Source organism: Myodes glareolus, chromosome 8 (assembly GCF_982192425.1).
Source record: "Myodes glareolus chromosome 8, mMyoGla1.1, whole genome shotgun sequence".
Lineage (NCBI taxonomy): Eukaryota > Metazoa > Chordata > Mammalia > Rodentia > Cricetidae > Myodes > Myodes glareolus.
In genome coordinates, this window is record NC_142033.1 from 78,946,319 (window position 1) to 78,969,194 (window position 22,876).

The 22,876-nt window shown below is 48.2% G+C and overlaps 1 protein-coding gene across 5 annotated transcripts in view; it reads right to left on the reverse strand.

Moving 5' to 3' along the window:
- The window catches only part of Tns3 (tensin 3), a 246,093-nt gene that overhangs the window by 183,591 nt on the left and 39,626 nt on the right, over positions 1-22,876 (reverse strand). For 3 of the 5 annotated variants that reach the window (XM_048450104.3, XM_087909179.1, XM_048450105.3), the window contains exon 2: positions 3,467-3,578. In XM_048450104.3, coding sequence (XP_048306061.3) covers positions 3,467-3,578 — 112 coding nt within the window. Of the gene's footprint in view, positions 1-3,466; positions 3,579-12,290; positions 12,423-22,876 lie in introns of those variants that run through there. The other 2 variants (XM_087909180.1, XM_048450102.3) reach the window with 1 other exon arrangement.

Here is a 22,876-nt window from a genome sequence, read left to right on the forward strand (position 1 = left end):
GGAGCCTGTGCTCATGGCTTCTCACAGCTTTACAGAACTTGGGAGAAAGCTGTCTAACGCTAGTGCCCTCTGAGCCACATGGCCATCATGTTGGCCCTCACACTTATGAATGCCTGATTGTATCCCCGGGACCGAAAAAGCTGAAACGTTTATCTGGGAATGACACACCTTACCAAATCTTCCTTAACACGTGAATGACAGAGGAACCTGCCCAATATCTCCTCCATTCCATGGACCACTAGCCCCCACTTTTCTCTTTCAAGCACCTCCCAGGCAGGCTCTGCCCAAGATTACAGGCACGGGAGAACAGAGAAGCGCAGTCCTACCAAACGCCCTGAGAGAGAGTGATGCTCTCAGGTAAAACTTCTTTGTGTATAGACACATGCACACACATGTGTGCACACAAATACATGCAGTCAGAGGAATGGGCACATCCACACCCATGGAAAAAAATCACGTACATGTGCATTTCATATCTGCACACATTCATATGTACAAACACCACTACACAGGTGGCCCCCATTCACATGTTAGCACCAAGCACATGCTGTCAGATACATACAACCACAGACCACTCTGACATGACCACTGAAATCCCTGACCTTTCATGAACCACTTATTAAAAACATCACCGATCGAGTCTGCAGAAGCTGCAGGTCCAGCCTGGGGTCCTCACTTTACAGAAGGAACCCCAAGCCAGGCCATGACAGGGCTAACACAACAAGCATTGTCCAGAAAAAGAAGGACGACAGCTCCCATCCAACCAGCACACACCGACGGCAAGTCAGAGCCTCAACACTGCCTTAGGCTTCTCCTCGCTGCTCTTGCTCACTGATTCTCTTTATGTAAAAGTAACAGAAACTACTTGATGTGCTAAGGGTAGCATATTAATATAGGAAGAAGGCTGGGTGGGCTAGTTCCTCAATAAACCCAGGACTCACTAGATAAAGAAACAGGACGCTTCCTGGGGGCAATGAACATGGCACATGCCAGTCAGTGCTGGAGGTGTTGGAAAGCAAAAGTCCTTCATCTAAAGAGCCCTTCCACCAGATCTCTGTGCATGAGCTGTTCTTACATATTGGAACAAGACATGTGTGGGTATTAGACAGGAGGGAGCACCGTAAGAGCACTTTCCATTAAGGGATCTTGAGAGACCCAACTCTGACTGGTGTGCCGCAAAGCTGGAGGAAGGCTTTGCACCCATCTGTCCAGCCCTCTGGTTCAATCGCGCTGTAGGTCTTAGTCCTAGATAGAGAAGCAAATCTTGTCTTTGTTGAGACTGCCGCTCAGAAGAAAGCACAACTCTATATGGACTCAGCGGATCCACTACTACACTGTTCCCAAATTGCACATAACTAGCTAATGCTGACTCAAGGAACCACACAGGTGGGAGCCTCAAGTCCACTTCACCTCCATGCACCTCAGATTTGGGGGTCATATTTAGAGATCCAATTTACTTTTATTTACTAACATTATCATAGGGAATTTCATGTGGAACATGGGCAGCGGGCAGAGGACAACTCTGAGGAGCCAGTTCATTCTTTCAAACTTTATGTGGGTTTCGGGAACTAACCTCAAATCCTCCGGCTCACACAGCAAGTGTTTACTCCCTGAGCACTTTCCCTGCAAGGTCACCGCTGCTAACAAACCAGAGAGCTCTGTTCACCTCATGAGCACCAGTGATCTGTCCTCAGCTCCTTTCCCTTTTCCTTTTAGCCATCAGTAAAGGGACGGAGAGACCCTGTCTGTCCCTGTGGCTGTGCCACTGCCACTGTCTGTCTTACACATCAGTCTGGCACACAGAGGCCCCTTCCCAATCAATGAGGCTCCGCCCACCCACCACTGCCTAGCTGACCTCAGCATCCATGACATCTTCCCAGACCCCTGTACTCTAGGACAAGTCATGACTTAAAGCCATGCCTCAAAGCAAAAGGCAGAAGAGGCCCTATACTACAGGGGGTGAGAGGAGAGGCCCTACAGTACAGGGGGTGAGAGGAGAGGCCCTACACTACAAGGGGTGAAAGGCATGGGAATGGGTTGAGAAGAGGAAGCTGGGGTAGGAGTGCAGTGGGAAGAGATACCTGTGTTGGGAGTAAACAGAGACACAGGTGACCCCCAGCAGGCCTGGGATGGAAGGAAACACTTGGGACTGAAGTAAACGGGGGGACCCCCAGCAGCCATAGGTTAGGAGAAGACAATTGGGACTGAGGTAAGCAGGGAGACCGCCCCCAACAGACCTAGGGTGGGAGGAGACATCTGGGGCTCAGGTACAGAGGGAGACATTCAGCAGACCTAGAATGGGAGCCTCAGGACAGCAGTCAGCATGTTCTTTAGCGCTGTGTTGCATAGGACATCCAACCATAATACCACAGACCAGGCAGGTGCCCTTTAACTCCACACAGATCCTAAGAGGGCCCCACTCTCAGCCCACTTCTAATTCCCTGTGGTCCATCTTCTCTCTACTCCAGAACTTCAGGAGGCCAAAAAGAGAGAAAAGAGCCAAGGCGCTCCTATCGCTACAGAGGCCTACCAGGGACACCCTGGACATAGTCCACAAAGGAACTGCTGGGGGTGGCAGTGAACACTACAATCTCAAAACTCGGAATCCAAGCTAGGCAGACAAGAGGTCAGGCTAGCCTGACAAAGGAAGACACAAAGCTAGGCAGAACTAACACTGACTATGAAGAAAACCCTACACCTCCAGAATGGCCTGGGCACGGAAGAACAGTCCCCATCATTCCCCAAAGGCCCAATCCTTAAGGGCGTCCTGGGCTGTGTGATGGAAGTCAGTCACACATTCATTCCGGAGACTTACCAGTGTACAGTCAGAAAAGAATTTAAAGTTGCACTAACTGTAAGGTTTAAGCACCCAGAAGGTGCCAACATACAATGGCCCCTAACTCGGGCTGGAGAGACGGCTCCATGGTTAAAAGCACTGACTGCTCTTCCACAGGACCTGTGTTCAATTCCCAGCATCTACATGGCAGCTCACAACTGTCTGTAACTCCAGTTCTAGAGGATCCAACACCCTTATCCAGACACTCAGGGAAGGAAGGAAGGAAGGAAGGAAGGAAGGAAGGAAGGAAGGAAGGAAGGAAGGAAGGAAGGAAGGAAGGAAGACACATAAAATAAATATCATTAAAACAACAACAACAAATGGACCCTAACACAGGAATAGACACTTCACTTACACACTTTAAGATTTGAAGTGCAGGCTATAAAAGATTTGACATGAAGCCACAAATTGCCCATGGCAGCCTGCTTTCCCAGAAAATTCTCCTTAGGAGTATTTATCTGTATAAACATGGGAAGGCCTGCCAGGTGGGAGGTGAAGAGAGGCACAAGAGGGAAATTCCATGACTTAACTCTTGGAAACTCCCAGGCGAAAGGCAGTCTTCATTTTACTTCCCCACCTCCCTCCCTCTCCAGGGTCTAAGGGGTGAGCTGGTCAAGGGCATGGACTTACCTCGGCAAGTGATCCCTTGACCGGCAATGGTCTGTCTGCAGACTCCACAGACTCTGGGCTTTTTAAAGTCCTTTTTCTTAAAGCTGTGAGGACATGTAGTAAATTCTTCTGGCTGAAAGAGTAAAGGAAGAAAGTGTCAGCACTTCAGCTCGTGGCATCTTCTTCTTTTTTTTTTTTTTTTTATTTCTTTCCTAGGAGATAATAAATCTAGCGAGCCCTGAAAGGGGCTGAAAGAGGAGCTTTACCAAGCAAACTACAGTTCCGGAAAGGAGTCGGTGGATGACATTCTGGAATCCAGAGGGCAGCTCACCCTCTGTCAGTAGGAACATCTCCCCTGGGATGCTTCAGGACTGAGATCTTAGGCAGCTACCTGGGTGATACTATGTTCCTTCCAGTCTCCAGCCTGACATCATCTCCTGCAATAACAAAGTGACCGCATACCCCTCCCTGACCCTCAGGTTTTTTCATCTAGGATAAATGATTAGCAAAGAGCAAAATGAAGTTAAGAGGCACTGAATGGTTTTCCTTTCAAAGGTGTCCCAAAATAACCACTAAGGTTCAGAGATTCACAGGCCAGCGGTGCTGGGATGTGCTCTTCTGTAGAAAAGACAGGCCTAGGATGAGCCGGGACCCACAAGGCATGCTCCGTCCTTAACCACGATGACAAGTATTTGTATGGGGAGATTAACTTTCATCCGTCAAGTTCGTGTTTACAGAGTCTGGGGCTCTTAGAAAAGTCCACTGTGTTTTAGAAACATCCCTACGCCTATTTACTGATGACAGAACACGATCAGTCACTAATAACCATGTAGATACTGTCTGCGCACGCGCGCACACACACACACACACACACACACACACACGCGCGTGCGCGTGCGTCACTACACACCCACCAAGACAACTCCCATTTACTGAGAAAATAAAATGTATCGTGTCTTATGCTCTCAATAACAACTGCTTTGGGGGAAAAAAAGTTTGATAATGTCTTACAAACTTTAAAAGTTGTGACAACCTAATTTACAAAGTATTCAGGGCTGCAGGCAGTCCTTTACTCTCTGCACAGCCCCCAGCACTCAGGCAGTGCAGTCAATATACTGTTTTCCCTAACAATGAAAAAAAAAAAAAAAGTCCCAAACAAGAAGTAACCTAACTAGCTCCCGTAAAAAGAATAAATTTTTCAAAAATGTTGGTAATACGACAGAACAGTGTTTGGAAACACGGAGGCGCCTATTATCTGTGCAGGCACACGGGTAGAAAGCATCACACTATCTACAAGATACAAGGATATCAAAATTCTAGGATGCCCTCCGCTCAAGCACATCTGAGTCAACAGAAGTAAGAGCCGTAGAACTCACTGCAAGGCGGTGTGGGCGCGAACCCTGAAGGAACACTGATGGAGGGAGCTTGCTTCATGCCCTGGATGGCAGCTACAGAGGTCACAGAGTTCAAGTCATGAAGTTTCAGAATAGTACATCGGACTAAAGCTCTACAGGAAAGGGGGAAATGTAGATCTGAATAAAATAGCAATCCTGGGAAGATGTGACAATCTGCTTTTGAAGGACCTCGGGTGATGTGGAACACCATGACAGCATTTTTATTTTCTTAGTTCTGAAACCACAGGATCTTTCATTACTGGCACAAAAGTATTACTAGAGACTAGATGTATTCGCACACCTAAAGTCGTGCACAAAATAAACAGAACCACTGTTCTGAAATCACTGCAGCAGGAAATGAAGAGCTGTGATGAGGACGATTTGGTCAGCAACGCCCCTCATGAACCAAGGTGCGCTGAGCTTGAAACGAGGCTGAAGCCCTTCTGTGATACTGTCACAATGACAACTGCAGCTGATGCCATATATACTAACTGCATCCTTGTTCAGGGACCCACGATTGCACTTCAAAGGGTGAACCTCCTGTCTCACTCACTCCTACCGCCACTTCCGTCTGAAGAGACTCTCTAGGCTGCAGAGAAGATCCAAGCTGAATCCACTGAGATACCTCTATTGAGGAAGGCAAGAAGAGTTTCCTAGACAGGTTACTGCCGAACAAAGAGCTGCAGAATTCTTAAGGTCTTCAGAAAAGCTCTTAAAAAGCATCAATATTGAAGAGCATATCTGTGACCATCAAGGATATAGAAAAGAACCCATGAACCCTCTAACACACACCCTATGCCTCTCCAGTAGAATTAAAGGAGCAGGGCCCTGTGTTCATCCAGAGCTGAGAATAGTGTTTGCTTATTGTAGATCAGGAACCCCAGCTTTGCCCTGTTTTACAGGAGATGCAGAAAGACCATGCCTTGTAAAGATTAGCTCTACTTTGAACAACTTCCTTGGCCTGAATAAACAATTTAAAAAACAGTGCCCCAAGGCTGTTACTGCTGTCCAGCAACATGACTGCATTTCAGAGAAAAAGCACACCAGAATACCACAAAGGCCATAAAATTTCCCAGAATCCAAACAAGGTAAAATTCACCAAGTCAAAAATTATCAGACACTCAAGGAGACAAGAAAGTAAATAGAATTCATAACTAGAAAAAAAAATGATGGAAAATGACTGAGAAGTTAGAATTGGCAGACAAGGACACTGAGGGTGTTATTACAATTGTATTACATCTTCTCTAAAGGAGGAGATCTAAAAACTGCATAAAGAGCCAAAGAAAACAATGACAAAAGAAAACGCAAACTTCAGAGGTAAAAACATATAGAATATAATTATTGGCCAATGACTCAAAAGATATAGTGAACTTAAAAAAAAAATCATCACAGGGGCGGGAGAGATGGCTCAATGGTTAAGAACACTAGCTGCTCTTCCAGAGGTCCTGAGTTCAATTCCCAGCAACCACATGGTGGCTTACAACCATCTGTAATGAGATCTGGCACCCTCCTCTGGTATGTGGGCATACATGGAGGCAGAATGTTATAGACATAATAAATAAATATTTTTTAAAAATCATCACAAAAAAGCTGGGTGGTTGATGTAGGAGGGTCTTCTATCTATCTGTTACTTTCATTGGTTAATTAATAAAGAAAACTGCTTGGCCTGATAGGTCAGAACATAGGTAGGTGGGGAAGACAGAACAGAATTGTGGGAGAAAAAAGCAGAGTCAGGCAAAGGCAGAGAGCCGCCGCCATGAAGCTGCCAGGTCAGACATGCAGAATCTTTCCTGGTAAGCCACAACCTCGTGGTGACATACAGATTATTAGAAATGGGTTGAATCAATATGTGAAAGTTAGCCAATAAGCGGATGGAGACAATGGGCTAGGCAGTGTTTAAAAGAATACAGTTTCTATGTAATTATTTTGAATAAAGCTAGCCGGGCGGGCGGCCAGGAGCCGGGTGGGATAAAAAGCAGCCTGTAGCTCCTTTTACAGGTGGTGGTGGTGCACACCTTGAATCCCAGCACTGAGGAGGCAGAGGCAGGCAGATCTCTTTGAATTCAAGGCCAGTCTGGTCTACAAGAGCTAGTTCCAGGACAGACTTCAAAGCTACACAGAGCAATCCTGTCTCAAACGCTCCCCCCCCCAAAAAAAAATTATCACAATGGAAACCTCCCAAATAAAGCAACAAAATGAGATAATAAACATATAAACAAACAAACAAGTGTGCAGAGTCGTGCAAGACAAATAAACGTTTACTTGGCGCCCCTAATGGGGCAAAAGCACAGAAAGGACATTGGAGGAAATGATTACTAAAATATGTGTGGAAATGCAAGGAAGACTGTAAAGACACAGAGCCAAGAAACAAAAGTTGGCTATAGCTACGCCAAGGCACATGAAAACAAATTATTCAAACCCAATAACAAAGAGAAAAATCTTAAAAAACACTGTGGGGGGGTACATCACATACAGAGGACAGATAATTAGGATTAACAAGATTTCTCACTTCAAGATTGTTCAGCTATGTGGACGGAGAAATGCCTCAGCCCTTAGGGACACAGACTGCTCTTCCAGAGGACTTCAGGTGAGTTCTCAGCTTACACATCAGACGGCTTACATCTGCCTGTTATTCTAGCCCAAGATTTGATGCTCCCGGCCTCCAAGGGCCCCATACTTAAGACATATACATACACTCACATGCACACAATTCGAAAAATGAGCATAAACCTTTAGGAAAATAATAAATTTGAAAACATCTGGAAAAAGTTAGCGAAACAGTACAAAATACTGAAGAATACCAGCCCATCTAGACTCTGCAGTCAAAGCATCTACCAAATTGGAAGACTTTTACAAACTTATTAAGGTATTTACTCAAAAGCTCAAAGTTAAAAGAATTTGCCAACAACTGGCACATACCACAGACGTATTTAAAATGGTCCTCAGATAAAAGATGGAAATAGAGACTTTATAGCAGAATGAAGAGTACCCAAACGGCAAATCATGGGGTAAACATGCACTTTTTGTCCTATTAAAAACCACCAAAATGTAACTAATCATCCAATACAAAGCAATGTGTTATAGTAGTTATGAAATGAAATCAGCCTAGTTTTCTCAACTGAAGAATGGATGATGAAGTAGAAATACACACACAGGAATTTTATTCAGCTGCAAAGGAAAATGGATAAACCCGGACAATATTATAATGAGTTACATACTCATTATATATGAGTATATATGAGGTCCAGAAAGACAAAGGCTGCATGTTCTCTCTCACATGTGGATGCTAGCTTCAAATTTTAAATCTGTATGTTTAACTTGGGACTGCCCAGTGAGGGAAAAAAAAGAAAGAAAGAAAGAAAGAAAGAAAGAAAGAAAGAAAGAAAGAAAACTAGAATTTTTCCCTGCATTGGCCTTTGTCTAGACTGGGTTGCCTTTGATACCTTCCCTCTCTAGCTTGTTTTGGGGGAACAGGCCCGGGAAACTCCTGCATCCTTTCCTGAGTGGTCTTGGAGGCTGGGCCTCCCATAGCTCCATCTCTTGCCCAGACACTTGAGCTGCCCTCTCAGGACATCGAGGGAGCAGGGGGCTTAAATCGGGGCTGTGGGAGAATATGTGTGACATGAAAATAAAGGCTCAGAACACCAAAAGTGGAAAAGTTTAAGTGGGAAAGAAAAGAGGTAGAGAAAAGGAGGTAGAAAGAAGCTAGCCAAACTATGGAATGAAGAAAGAAAGAACCACACTGAAACCCACGATTTTGTGAAGTGAACTGATTTTAAACATATATTTCTTAAAGAACGTTTAAATGGAAGCAGCGTGCATGGATAGACAATGCTGCTCCCAGAAGGCATTGGTTACTTAATGAAAATCTCACTGTCAGGCTTTTAATACCTCCCTATGAGGTGTTGGTCAGGGATACCTTAGAGCTACCCAAAATAATACAAACAATTGCCATGGTTTAGAAGAAGACACATCAAAGAAGCCTTGTTCACAAAGGGATAGCCATGTACGGGCCTGGGAGAAGATGGCAGCCTACAAGTGAAGAAGAGGCCTCAAAACAAACCAAGCATGCCCACACCATGAATGATGTCTGTGTTCTCCTCAGCACAGTTTCAGGAATGCATTGCTGTTAAGCCACCATGTCGGTGGCATTGTTATGCAACCCTCTCCCAGCAATCGACAGATCCAGTCAGAAAATAAACATGGATAACAAATGATTTGGATGAGAGTATCAAACAGTTTGACCTAACAGAAACAGAATACTTGACATAAGAGCAACGGAACACACATTCTTTCAAGTGCATTGGCGTGTTCAGCCCTATTGTGGACACAGAACAAGTCTGAACAAATCAAAATGCATTCAAGTCCCACTGGAAAAAAAAAAAAAAGAAAAGAAATCTTCTTTGACCACAATGGAATCAAAGTTGGGAACACAAACAGCAAGCTCTGAAAAATTCCCAAACAGTTGTAAACAAAATAAATAACCCGTGGTTTAGCCCACATAATCGACAACATACTATGTCGTGAAAAGTTGGCTTATCCCAGAAATACAAAAGTTCATATATTCAAAATATCGATCAATTAAATACCAGGAATCTGGAGGCTGAGGCAGGGAAATGGTATCAAAAAAGCAGTTAATAAGCTAAGAAAGGAACCAGTTGGTCTTCTAAATCAATGAGAAAAACTCACTGGCAAAATCTAGCATCCTTTTCTGATAAAATCTCAAACAGGGGGGAAAAGGGCGACTTCCTGGCTTGATCACATGTGGCTAGATAAACCCGGAAAACATCCTCAGTCAGAGGAGCCCAGGCTTCCTTTTAAGACCCACAACAGGGCAGAGACAGCAGCGCTAATCAAGACTTCACATCAAGAGTCTAAAAGGTACAATGAGGCGAGAAAAGGAATTAAAAGGCACCCCGTTTAGAAAGCCGCAAAACAGTCTTCTTCCTGGTAGCCTGACAGCCTAGATAGAAAGATCTGATGAACTCGACAAACAAAAACTTTAGCAAAGCCGGGAGGATGCAAGACCAGCACATTGTCCCATATACATATCACCAATGAGCTCTCCCGACTGAAATTCAGAAACCTTTGCCACGTCCAAGAGCATAAGAGGCCATTTCTAGATTTAGACTCTTTCAGAGGTTTCAGCTTCCTTGGCTATGTTGACACTTCCCAGCCTACTACCTACCTCCCTGTATTTGCTAGGATGTAGACAACACTGTCCCAGAAAGAGAAAGTGCCCTGAACCCAGCAGATACTTCTGCAACGGCTCTGCCACTCCATCTTATGTCTGTGTCAAAATAGATAGTGCCTACTTGATAGCAGACATCCTGTATCCAGAGCCCTGCAAGAGTCTGCAACGTTCACATAGCACGTCGCTTACACACAGTTAATACAATCCCCACAGACCTATAGACGGAGACTCACTTGTAAGACCTAGAGCCCATAGGCAACCAATGAGGGACAAGGCTCACTCCAATGCCACACTCAGGCAGGCACAGGAATTCACCCTTAGTCCCACCCAGGCTGGCACATACCTTTTCTGCCCAATCTCGCAGCTCCTTGTTTATAATCTTCTCTCTTGTGCTAGACCCCCCTACCCTAGGGGTGGGGTACCAAGCTCTTTCGCCTTTGTCTTCTGTGAGCCCTGCCCAGCTGGCAGATAGCAGACCACAGTCCCTCAATTAAGACTTGTGCACTAAATGAACTGACTGTAGTCTGTGGGCCAGGGAGAGATACTGTAACATTTCATTGGTCACAAACACCTTTATTCCAAGCAAGGAGAAAGAGGTACTGTTTCCCTACAAGGCTCTTGCTCACTGGTCCACAGTTAGAAGCTGCAGCGTGGAAACAGCAGAGGCACTGTGGTGCCCGCTCGGCCATTTCAATTGCCGGCTCCCCGGGGAGTTTATTAAGATAGTGTAATAACATCTGCTCACGTGCACCCTACATAACATCTCCCTTGTGAAAGAAGACTGGATGGAGTTAGACTGCCTGCCCTTGTCTTCACCTGATCCCGCGCTTTCATTTCTCCCAGAAAGGGGGAGGAGGGTCAGCAAGACTAAAGCAGTTGGCAAAGCCAGTTCAGGAACCTAAATTGCATTTAATTGTTAGGAATCAAACTTTTGGAGGCGTAGCCAATAAGGCTGCTGGTTCCACAAGGACACCGGGAGAGGGCCAGGGCAATTAGCCTTGATAGTGAGGTCTCTGGAGGGTAGGGAAGCCCTGCGCTCAGCGGAAAAGCAAAACCAAAACCGCACAGGGAAGGTGCAGCCAGGTTCTCTCCACCAAAGGTCATCATGGCTAAATAGTTTCATAGTACAAGGATATGTCTGCACAATCCGAGCTATATTTTCCCTTCAGGAAATACTCATCCCACCACAGGAAGCAAATGTAGGTGAATTGGGGTAGCGAGTTAACATTCTAGGGAGACAGCACTGATCAAAAACACATTCCCCGCTCAACTTCACTTCTCTGAGAGCAACCAAACCAGAACCCTTCCCTATCTGCAGAGCTGTCTGTCCCCAAACCTACCCACAGAAGGCAGACTCGCAGGGCAAGAGGGACACCCCCCCCCCCACACACACACACAAGCAACAATATTCTCACACTTCAGAGCAGTGGTTTTCAACTTGTGGGTCACAATAGCATCCCTTTCATGAGGGTTGTATATCAGATATCCTGCTTATCAGATATTGACGACCCATAACAGTAGCAAAATTACAGTTATGAAGGAGCAACTAAAATAATTTTATACTTGGGAGTCACCACAACATGAGGAACTGTTATTGAAGGGTTGCAGCATTAGGAAAGTTGAGAACCACTGCTTTAGAACAACCACGCCTGGCTGCTGAAGCAAAGCTGACATACAGCTCTTTCACTCTACAGAATCTCCCAAAAGTTTTCTGGGAAAAAAAAAATGGAAGTTGATGCTGGATTTATAAGACATAGAAAAGGGGGTGGGGCCTCTACCGTGCGCCTGTTAATTTGAATGCCACAGAGGATGGTCCTGTGATCCACAGGACGTTACGGTGTCCTCGAAGACCCGGAAACTTGCACTAGACCTCTTCCAGGAGCGACCCGGTCATCTGCAAGAAACCTCGGCAAGAAACACGCGCGAAAAAGCGAGTCTGCGCAATGGCCAGTGGCCCGCCTCCGCTGCAGAGAAAGAGACCCAAAGAAGCCTTTTCCAGCGGTTTGGGACTCATATGGGCAAGGACTATCCTGACTCCCACCTTGCCCCGGCCTTACCCGGACAGCAGGCTGCATCCAGTTCTCCGTCTCTAGACACTGTCACACACTCGCGGTCACAGCCCAGCACAGTCAGACGAACGCGCAGCAGCCAGGGTACGCGCGCGCTCACAGCCCACGAGTGCATAACTAGAGAACCCACCCGGGACGCCTGCGTGCGTGCCCGAGGAAGCCCTATCAGCCCGCTGCGCCACACTCACCTGGTGCGGATGCCCACGCGCCCCGGTCTCCCGCGCCAACCTCGCGGGCGGGCCCGGGGCCAACGCGCGCCACCGCATGGCTACCTCTGCGATCCGCCCCCCTTTCACGGGCGATCGCGGGGGGCACCGACGGCTCCGAATCCTGCGTGGGCCAGGCCCGGGTCGCGTGCGTCTCAGGCGGGCTCTGCAAAAGCTCCAGCCGTCAGAAGTCAGACGCCAGGAACAAAAGCCAGGCGCGAGTGGCGGGCCCCGCGCGGCCGCCCTCCATCTGACACGAATTAGCCCGCCCTCCCCCGCAGACCGCAGCCCAGAGCCGGGCACCGCTGCTCAGCCAGACGCGGGAGAAATGGGCGAAGAAACGCCTTCCTGCGGGGGGGGGGGGGGGTTGGGGGAGTGGGGGCGCCTCCCTGCCGCCATCTGACTGGAATTACCGACGCTTGGCTCGGGGTTTGGCATTACTAGGATTTCAAACCTCTAGGCGCGCTGGCCCAGGGGCTTAAAGAGAATCAAAACGCAGCAGGTTCCCAGGGCTTTTGGCGTTTTAAAATCTTGACTGTTCTCCAGTCCACCCTGCGTCTGCGCTGGGAAGTATCGACCCCGTAATCGACACGACCCAGCTAGAGTGCATTTGGAGTAGGAAGAGGGAAAACACTAAGGCAGAGAGGGCTTCTTACCAATTTGCTTCTGAAGTTTTAAAATAAAGTGTGGTGGGGGGAGGCTGACCTTACTGGAAAAGGTTGGTGGCTGTGGAGTTTCAGGCAAAGCCCAAAGCAAGTGAATGCCCACTTTGCACACCTAGGGCTGGGTGCCCATTCCCCATTCTCAGTACCACCCGCTGCTGGACAATCCTGACAAATCTCTTCTCAACCTTTCCACTCACGGTCTGGTGTCTGAGAAAAAAAATTAAAAACCAAGAGTGGGAGCAGGATGAAGGCACTAGGAGGCGGGAGGGCAAGCCAGGAGCCCAGGATGAATGAGGGTCCCTTTTAAAAGCCAAGAGGGTACACACTCCTAACAAGGGCAGCTTCTCTCCTACCCCAGGCCTGCGTGGGGCTGTGTCCTTAAAAGCAACCTCCACAGCAGCAGAGTGTAGCTTCAGACAAGGCAAGTCTAACTACTCAGACTACAGAACGGACTGCTTTGAAGATGGATGGGTTCAAGTTGAAGCAATTGCTTGGGTCTCTTCGGTGCAGCAGAGGAGACCCCTGCCATGGAGTAGAGGGGAAACTCAGCATGTAGCTCTAAACCTGAGGCCCTAGTGGCCCTGGCGCCAGGCCCAGCCCATGTGGCATTCTAATAGCCTGCAGTATCCCAGAGCCCCAGGCTCTGTGGATCTCACACTCTGACTTTGAGTCCGTGTGCCCAAATGCCTTAGCTGGGAGGGCAGTCTGGGTGGGCTGCAAGGGCCTTTATGGTTACCACATGTGCAAATTCCAGCCACCAATTCAACCTCTCAGGTCCTGGCACTAAATATCCATCTTGCTGTTTCTGCAGTGGGGCAGCAGTGGCTGCTCAAGTCTCAACTACAAAAATACTAGAAAGAAAACCAGAATTTGCCTAAGCTAACCGTGCCATCCAGAACGCCAATTCTTCATGCAGTTATCACCAGGTAGATGTGCACGTGTTCTCCTCCCCCGCCCCCTCAACTGAGATCTTTTCCCACTTCCTCTGTGGTCATCTTTCACTGTCTCCGTGTCCCTTCGTCATTCCTGTTTCCCTGTAGCCACTAATTGAAGCCTTGGTTTTCGCCAGCCTCTCCGTCAGAGTCCCGCATGCCCCATCTCTATCCTCCGCTGCCTGGGCATCCCTGACAGTAGGAGGATTGCGTTCACTCTGGATACCCACGTCAAACCCAAGAGGGCAGGAAGCAGTGATTCTCCTGTCTATCAGGAGGTGCTGACTGCATCAGCCCCAAGCCTTACTGAGGTGCTGACAGAGCCAGCAGAAGGAACCGGAAGACGCGGTATCCTAAAGTGATGAAGCTCTGAGGGAGAGTGTGGGCTCCACACACTCTGGGGTCCACTCAGAACTACCAATAAGAGGCAGGCGCTGCCACATGTGGATGCTCCTGTCTGCGATCCCAGCAGTAGGTGCCTCAGTAGAAGGCTGAGGCATCGCTCAGACCTGCCACACAGGGAGGCAAACATCAGAAGGTGCCTCTTTATTAGAGGCATACCTGAATCTGCCGGAAGTTATTTAAAAGAACACGCCATTCAGAAAAACGCCTACTCTTTATTACCAGTTATAAACTACGTGAACGTGATACACCTTCTACTCCTGACAGCAAACTGGTTTGTCTCCATCCCGGGGGGAGAATCAACAATTACAGCCAAAGACTCTGGGCCAAGGTTCAGCCAGAGACTTGAAACCAGGGGACTTGCCCACAGTCCCTCATCAGACTGCACCTCTCCCGTGTGTTCCCCGTCCTCCCTACTGACCCCTCAGCCAGGCTCCCAGCTGGGCTCCACACTCCAGGTTCCTTCCACTCGGAGCCATGGTGCTCTCGTCTGGCTTCTGGGTCTTTTTCCTTTTCTCTTTTCTAACTGATAGCAACTGCTTTCTCTGGGCGCAGCTGAGGATCCACCTTCCACCTGGTCCCCATCCCCGGTGATTAAACACCTCCTCCAGTCCTAGAGCGGAATTCACGGCAGAGGAAACCACTCCTCATTTGGCCATCCGGATCCTGCAGCAGCAGGATCTGCAGGCCCATTCCACACCGGCACAGTGTAGTGTGGACACAGATAAGAAAAGGCCCTTCTTTGTTCTGCTCCCTGGCCACCATGCTGGCCCCTCACCTTGGCGGCGTCACACCTTTACCCACCCAGCTCCACCTCTTAAGCAAGCTGTGGGCAGACAGAACCATGGGGCCTGAGACATCCAGAAGCCATGGTAGGCAGCCAGCTCTTGTGGTGGCTGATTGCATCCAATGCCTGAGTGGCAGGCTCTGTCATCCCCACTCTGCAGACAGCAGCGAGAGACAACTTTCTCCCCAGCCTCCTGCTTCCTTTCTGCTTTGTCCCACTCCTTAGTGCTTCCCGCTGCCCAGACTGGTCTCCCCTTGGCTTCTGGCTACACTTGGTCCCCAGGAACAAAATGACATTCTTTTTGCATGGGGCAGGCGAGGCTAGTGGACTGAGATCTGGATGGGAGGGGGCATTTTCCAGGCAAGGGAGGAAGTGAGAATGTGTTTGGGTGAGTAGGCCAGACATGGTGGCTAATGTCCAGCTAATGCTCGAGGGAGACAGGGTTCAGGAAAGAGGTTGGGGGACTGAACAGGATAGCAAGAAGCAGTGAGAGGAGAGAGACTCCCAACTGGGCCAGACTGGACCCCTGGTCATGTGGAGGTAGGGGCACCATGAAGATATCCTGGAAGAACAGTCTGGAGTGTGTACAGGGGTGATTGTATGTCGGGGAGAGTAGCAGCAGAGTTCCCTCTCCCAACCCCCTGCCTGGAAAAGCTTTGAAATGTGAACAGGATGGCAAGGAAGAGACGTGACAAGAGACTGGATACCTGCAAGAGAATGAAGCCTGGAGCCTCCTGCCTTAGAGGAGTAGGGAGAATATTCTACAGGAGGCAGACACACCAGAGCAGCAGTGACTCTCAGATCTTGGCATAGGTACACTTGAAAGTGAGAGTCAGCCAGCCAGCCAGCCTCAGCTCTGTCCACAGGGGTCAGGGTTAGAGAAACAGAGCCTGTGGCAAGGTCGCACCCACAGGAATGACAAAAGAACACACCACAAGGGCAGTGGAGACAGCCTGGAGCCTATAGTCTAACCCTCAGAGGATGCCAATGGCAAAACAGTGAAAATATTGCATCACAAACCATAGGCAATAGAGTCCTTGAATCCCCACTGTTACAAACAAATAACATAGTTAGATTCTGGGGGGTCAGCACCTCCCACCTGGTAAGACAGGGAAGGTGTGGGATTTCCCTCGGTAGGTATGCTGTGAATAACATTGGTTAATAAAGAAACTACCTTCGCCAACTGATAGGGCAGAACGTAGATAGGCAGGGAAAACTAGACCGAATGCTGGGAGAAAGGAGGCAGAGTCAAAAGACAAGCCAGAGACAGATGCCGGAACTTTGGATACCGGAACGTTAGCCGGTAAGCCATAGCCACAAGTCAATATACAGATTAATAGAAATGGGTTAAATTAAGATGTAAGAATTAGCCAATAAGAAGCTAGAGCTAATGGGCCAAGCAGTGTTTTAAATAATATAGTGTCTGTGTGATTATTTCGGGGCTGAGCAGCCCGAAACCAACAAGCGGCCTTCTTCAACAGGTAGGGATAGGCAGAACTATAGGAGTTGCTCCTAGAGAGGATGGGGCAGGGCTATACAGGGTTTGTAAGGCAGGGTTGCGACCAGCTTCCAGTCATCCTGTAGGAGCTACTGTGCGGTCACAGGCAGAGACACATCCTCTAGCACTGATCTCCTTGGAGCATAGAGAGCCCCACAATACCTTCCTTATAAAAGGAAAAGAGTAAGTCTATGATTGAGAAGGTGGTAGACTCCCATGTCAATCAAGAGGTCAAGATAACCGTGACCTTGGATCAGGCAAGCCTTTGCCAGTGCTAACAGGAGGCCACTGGCAGCTCTTACCTGCAGAAATCTCTAAACCTGGCTTTCTCATTCCCAGAGACATCTTGGGAACAAGGAGCGCACATCAGAGAGCAATAGGACAAACTAAAGATGCTGCATTGGAGGTGCTTGACCCAAAGTACATGGTAGGAAAGCAGTTGTTACCACCAAGATGGATGTAGGACACAGCCTGCATGTTTCCACCCCTAAGGCCGCTTTAACCTCTAAGGGACACTGTGTCCTCTAAAAACTGCCTTGGCATCCACTGCATCTGGGAAGAATCCTGGAGCCACTGACCTCAGTTCACCAACACGCCTTCACTGGCCACAGAGTTCAAGACATCGGTCAGGGCAACAGCTTAGGGCCAACTGTCAGTCTATGCAGCCACATCTGGAGACGACTTTGTCAACAACAGATGGTGACTTCTGACTTCGTAGCAGAGTGTTCCACCAGTGCTGAGGAAGCATGCTCCATTTCCCCTGCTTTCTCCCATCATATACTTCCTTCCCCCAGACTTAGAGAAGTAAAGAAAAGCTGCTTTTCCTGCAGATCTCATCCCTACTGTGAGCTTCCAGCCCTTTGGTATGAAACTTTCAAACACAGGAGTTTTGTTCCCAAGCCACCCTCCTATGGCTTTCTGACCCAGAGGCCCAAACCAACCAGGCTATCTACCCAAATGCAGTCTCGCCCTCCCAGTGGAGGAATTATCTCTAAGAAAGGTGGGATTGAAAAGCAATTATTCAATTATTAAATGTAATAAATGCATGACAAATGTTCTGTGTGCTTATTGAGCCAACCAAGTAGAAGGGAACCTCTGTCCCTCATTGACCTGCCTAGGGTGACAGACTTCCAATCCCACAGAACCAGGATACATACAACCGCTGCAGAGGGAGGAAGAAGACACATGGAAATATTCTAACACAGTATAATATAAAAATGCTAGTTTGATAATGCTGGAAGGTGATGGCCCAAACATATCAAACCTTTGTTTTCAACAATGAGGCTATTATGTTTCTCTATAAGAGCAGAAAACCGTTACACTAAAAACACTGAAATGTATCTAAGAGTCTGGAATCTGTGCTGTTCCAGGCAGTGTGTGTTAACTGGCAGTGCACTGCAAGACAGCGTGTGGGGTACAACGTGTGCACGCTGTGTTCAGAACCAAGGCTGCATGCAGAGAAGCTGCAGGACCCAAGCAAGTGCTGCAGGAAATGCTTCAGACTCGTTGCACTTCAGCTTGGGTTCATTTGGTCATCGTGCATTCAAACGCATTTTACTGCTGCCAAATGCTCTCGTGTGCCCCACAGTGAGTTAGAGAACTCCTTGTAGAATCATGACCCACCATTGTGTTCTAAACTGGACATGGCACACCTTTAATCCTAGCACTCAAGAAGCAGAGACAGGACTCTTTCTTGTGAAGACCAGCCAAGACTTCACAGGGAATTCCATTCGAGTCAGGGACACTTAGTGAGACCTTGTTTCAAAAGATGAGGAAGCGGGAGCGGAGGGAGGAGGAGACTACTGCCACCCAGGTTCAATTCCCAGCACTTACATGGTGGCCCACAACCATCAGGAGCACCAGTTCCAGCCTACAGACACCAGCACACATACGGTGCACATACATGCACACTCATATATAAAAAATACATTTAGAAGGAACAAATAGGAATTTTAAAGTAATAAAAATAGTGTCTCCAGGAAGCTTAATAACTTGATCAGACTCAAAGTCTGGGCAGCTACTGGAGTGATTAAGTCACTTTAAAGGCCCACTGACAAATGAATAGATAAGGATGATATGGTATAAATAAATACCCAATGGGTTACTACTCAGTTGTAAAGAGGGTAAAATCCTGCCATTTTCAGCAACCTAAGTTGAACTTTGGTTATTGAAATAAGCCAAGCACAGAAAGCCAAGCACCACAAGAGCGTACTTTTACGCCTATTATGAAAAAACAATCTGAGAGAACTGAGAGGTGGTTAGCACCATCTGGACAGGGGCAGGAGGGGGCCTGGGAGTGGGCAGACCAACGGCACAAAGTTTGTGAGATGCGAGTAAGTTCTGAGTTTCGGTCGCACTGAAGGCTGCAGTGGCGTTTCATTTGTCTTTTAATAAATACAACTTGCCTGATGATCAGAGAGTAAAACAGCCACACTGGCCTGCCTTACCGTCCAGGCAGCAATAAATACACCTTAAATCCCAGTAGCCACACTAGCTTGCTATAGAAACCAGGCAGTAGTGGTGCACGCCTTTAATCCCAACCCTAGAGAAGAACATAAATCGGGAGGAGACAGCTCATAGAGTCTCATTCTGAGATTCCTGGAGGCACGATCACCATTCTGGACTGAGGTGAAGGTAAGAGCCAGTGGCTGGCTATTTTGGTTTTTTGACCTTCATGTTGAACCCCAATTTCTGTCTCTGGGTTTTGTTGTTGTTGTTGTTGTTGTTTAAATCATTCTTCAGAAGGCTGCTATAGTTGAGAATACAGGGTTTCTCTGTATAGCCCTGGCTCTCCTGGAACTTACTATGTAGACCAGGCTAGCCTCAAACTCAGAGATTCACCTGCCTCTGCCTCCTCAGTGCTGGGATTAAAGGCGTGTATCACCACCTCCTGGAGGCAAAATAGATTCCAATGCTATCACCACAAAGAAAGAAAAAGCATTTAAGATGATGATATGCTAATTGCCCCACTTTTATCAGTATGTAATGCATATCCATATCAAAACACCATGCTTGAGCTGAGAGACTCACACACTGCTATTTTCTATGAATATCTACAATTACTATATTTGAGTTTAAAAATTAAAGTTAACAATCAAACGTAATTTAAGGAACACCTGTAGTTTGCCCAGGCAGTCAAAGAACCTACGCCTGGTTTCTACCCAGTCTCCCATCAGCCACAGAGCGCGGCCAGTACAGCTGGGACGGTTCCTCCAACACAGAGATCCAGTCCAGTTCCTTTCCAGATACCACAGGGAAGGCCATGAATTGGCCCTAGTCCGTTCACACCTCCTCAGCTCTAGAGACTAGAAACAAGCCAACTTCCCCTGTTGAGGCCAGCACACATCAGCAAAGGCCCATCTGGATCCTGGACAGAAAACATCATCAGAGGGGCCGCCCTAGGTCACGGCAGGCCACACTCCCCCTTGTACTGCCCTGAAGGGTGCGGATGGAAACATCCCCAAACGAACCAGCTCTACCCCAGTCATTCACACCTCAAACGTGATGTGATACGGGCTCCAGATGCCCATATGTCTTCAAAATCTCCCACTGGGGGCTCTCAGTTATAGCCGAGTCGACAGGCTAGGAGCAATGATCTTGGGAACAGAAGCCCAGAGCCTGGGTTGTTCCCACAGCACACATGCCTAAAAAGAGGTGAGCAGCAAGCACGTACTAGCAAGGGCTAGAATGCCCTGGAAGACTCCAGCCAGGCTAGCTGTGCAAAGGTGGGTTTAATATTAACTTCTCTGAGTCACGGTTTCTTCCCTTGTTACTGTAGCTGACAGACCTCAAAGACGTCTAATGAATGTTAATGAGGCAGTCATGGAGGGGCTTTGTTCAGTATCTGGCAACCACCCCTCCCCAACCCTTTCTATTTTCATCAACACAACAAGTTTTTTAGCTACTTATTATCAAAGTCTTCAAAGGTAAGTTTGCTGTTTATGCGGCTGTGAGTCAGCATTTTCCTTTCCAGGCTGATCACAGATAGCTCAGGGAATCCACCACCCTCCTGGCAGTTCCTTCCCCTTTCGTGGCAAGGTTTGGAGCTGAAGAATTCATCCTCAGGTCTGGCACAGCCCCACTGCAGGAGCCTAACACGTGGGACCACCCCCAACACACGTGACTACCACACAAGGGGCACCCCCGACTCTCCACCCCTCCTCCCCAAACCCTGCACAACCACTCAGCAAAGACTGGAAGGTGTCAGCTCTCAACTTCCTAAAGACTTTGAGTAATTGCTTTTCATTTTAAAAGGTCACTGAAGAATAATGACTTATAGACAGGACAGGCAATCTTCCCAGCCCTCCTTTATTAAAAAAAGAGCAAGTTTCTAGCCATCTCTGTCGTCATGTTGAGGGTGGTGGGAGTTGCTGGCTAGGGCATGACACCTTTACTGTTGCCCAATATCCATGCCCAAGCTCATAGCACACCAGCCTGCAGGGGTAGGGTGGGTGTTTGCTCTGTGCTCCTCAGCCCACACCCCATGGGGCTGCGCTTGGCAAAGGCTTCCTTATACTAGGAGTAAGTGTGTAAATCAACAAAGACAGCCACTGGGTTTAAGGTGACTGTCACTTGGGGGCCACACCCCTCGGTTACACACCCTGGGTTAGGCCTTTGGAATGCAAGGCCTCCTATCAGCTGCCCTTTGAGTTTCTGATTAGCTGTGTAGGGACCATTTCTCCATTCATGCCTTCTGGAGTTTACTAAGGAGTGGGAGGGGCAGAGACACCTTAAACCTAAAGGAATAAGAGGAATACTCTGGAAAAAAGAAAAGAGGAAAAGAAGAGGAGGCCTGGTGAGAAGGGTGCCCAGAAGCTAAGAGGAGGGAAAACGGAACCGAGTGCAGAAGGAAGAACTTAGGCACCCAGCACTCCTAAAAGACTTCAGGTAGGAACTGACAGGGAAGGCACCCGCAGAGAAACCCCGTTCAACATCTCCACTCATTAGAGCGATAGACATCAGGGATGAAGAAGGGCAGGCCTGCTTCTGCTCAGAGTGCAGACAGCATAGGAAGTCAGGACACCGGAAGACTCTCCTCCTAGGTTGTCCTTGTCACTACACTTCACCACGGATCACACTTGATTTTCACCAGCCAGCCGGCCAGGCTGCACTGGGTAACGACTGCTTGAGAATGAAAGGTGAAGGCCAGAGGGGCAGCAAGCCAAGGCTGCCACTTCCGGTTCTGAACACAGCCCTAAGTCTGCCTTGCCCTTTCTGAGTCTTGCCCATTGTACAGCTGCGACACCAACACACGCCTTCTAGTCCAGACGGGCAGCACTGGCCACTCAGGTGCTTAGCCTTAGAAACACACTACAGAACCCAGGCCTCGTGACTCCAATCATATGCTGCGGGCCCAGCGCGTCCTAACGCCATCTCTTTTCTCCCTCCCTGCCTTCCACAATAGAACCTGCTAGAGAGCATAGCATCCTTCTGAAACAATCACATGCAGACCCTCCCAGTTCAACTCTGATTAACTCCCATTTTCCTCCCGAAAGACACCTGTAGAGGATAACCATTGTACTCCCAAAGCAGGATGCACCACCGCATCCCATTGAGCCAGCCGAATGCTAGGCTTCATGCTGCAGAGACATTCAGAGCCCACCTTTCCACAGCTTCTTAGTCTAAGAAGGAATGCCCAACTCCTCCTTGCTCACCTCAATTGCCCCTCCCCACCTTACTCCAGTGTCCAGCACCAGGTGCTTACTCTTTCTCTATACACTGGTCTCCAAGACGGTATGTCTTATCTCAATGCCTTGCCCTTGCAAAACGGGGTGGGCTTTGTCCCAGATGGTCCACCGTGGGCACCCTCCAGAACTACCACCCTGCAGCCACTGACTCGTCAGCTGACAGCCCTTCTCCCCCACAGTACTTACTGGATGACTCCAGCATCAACTCTTTCTCTCTGAGAGCTCCTCCCATCATTTGCCTTCTTTACCACTCTCCCGTCAGCCTGAAGATTTGCCCTTGCTCTAGCGTACACAACCTAGCCCTGCAGAATAAATCCAGAGTGAAGTAGACTCTTCCCCTCCTCTCCCACCATGCAGTCTACCAATAAACTGACCTCTGCATCCAAAGTCCACCAGCTGGATCTTCTTCTGGGCCTGATTGGGGGGGGGGGACAAATCAGCAAAGCCCCTCCCACATCTAATCAGTTTGCTTAAAAAGCCATAGGCCCCTCAGGCTAACTTCATCTATTCCCTACCTCCCAGACTAGTAGTCCAAGTTATTCGGGTGCTGCTGCCTCGGGAGAGCTCTGCTAGGTGCACCTGTCTCTCTTTCCTACC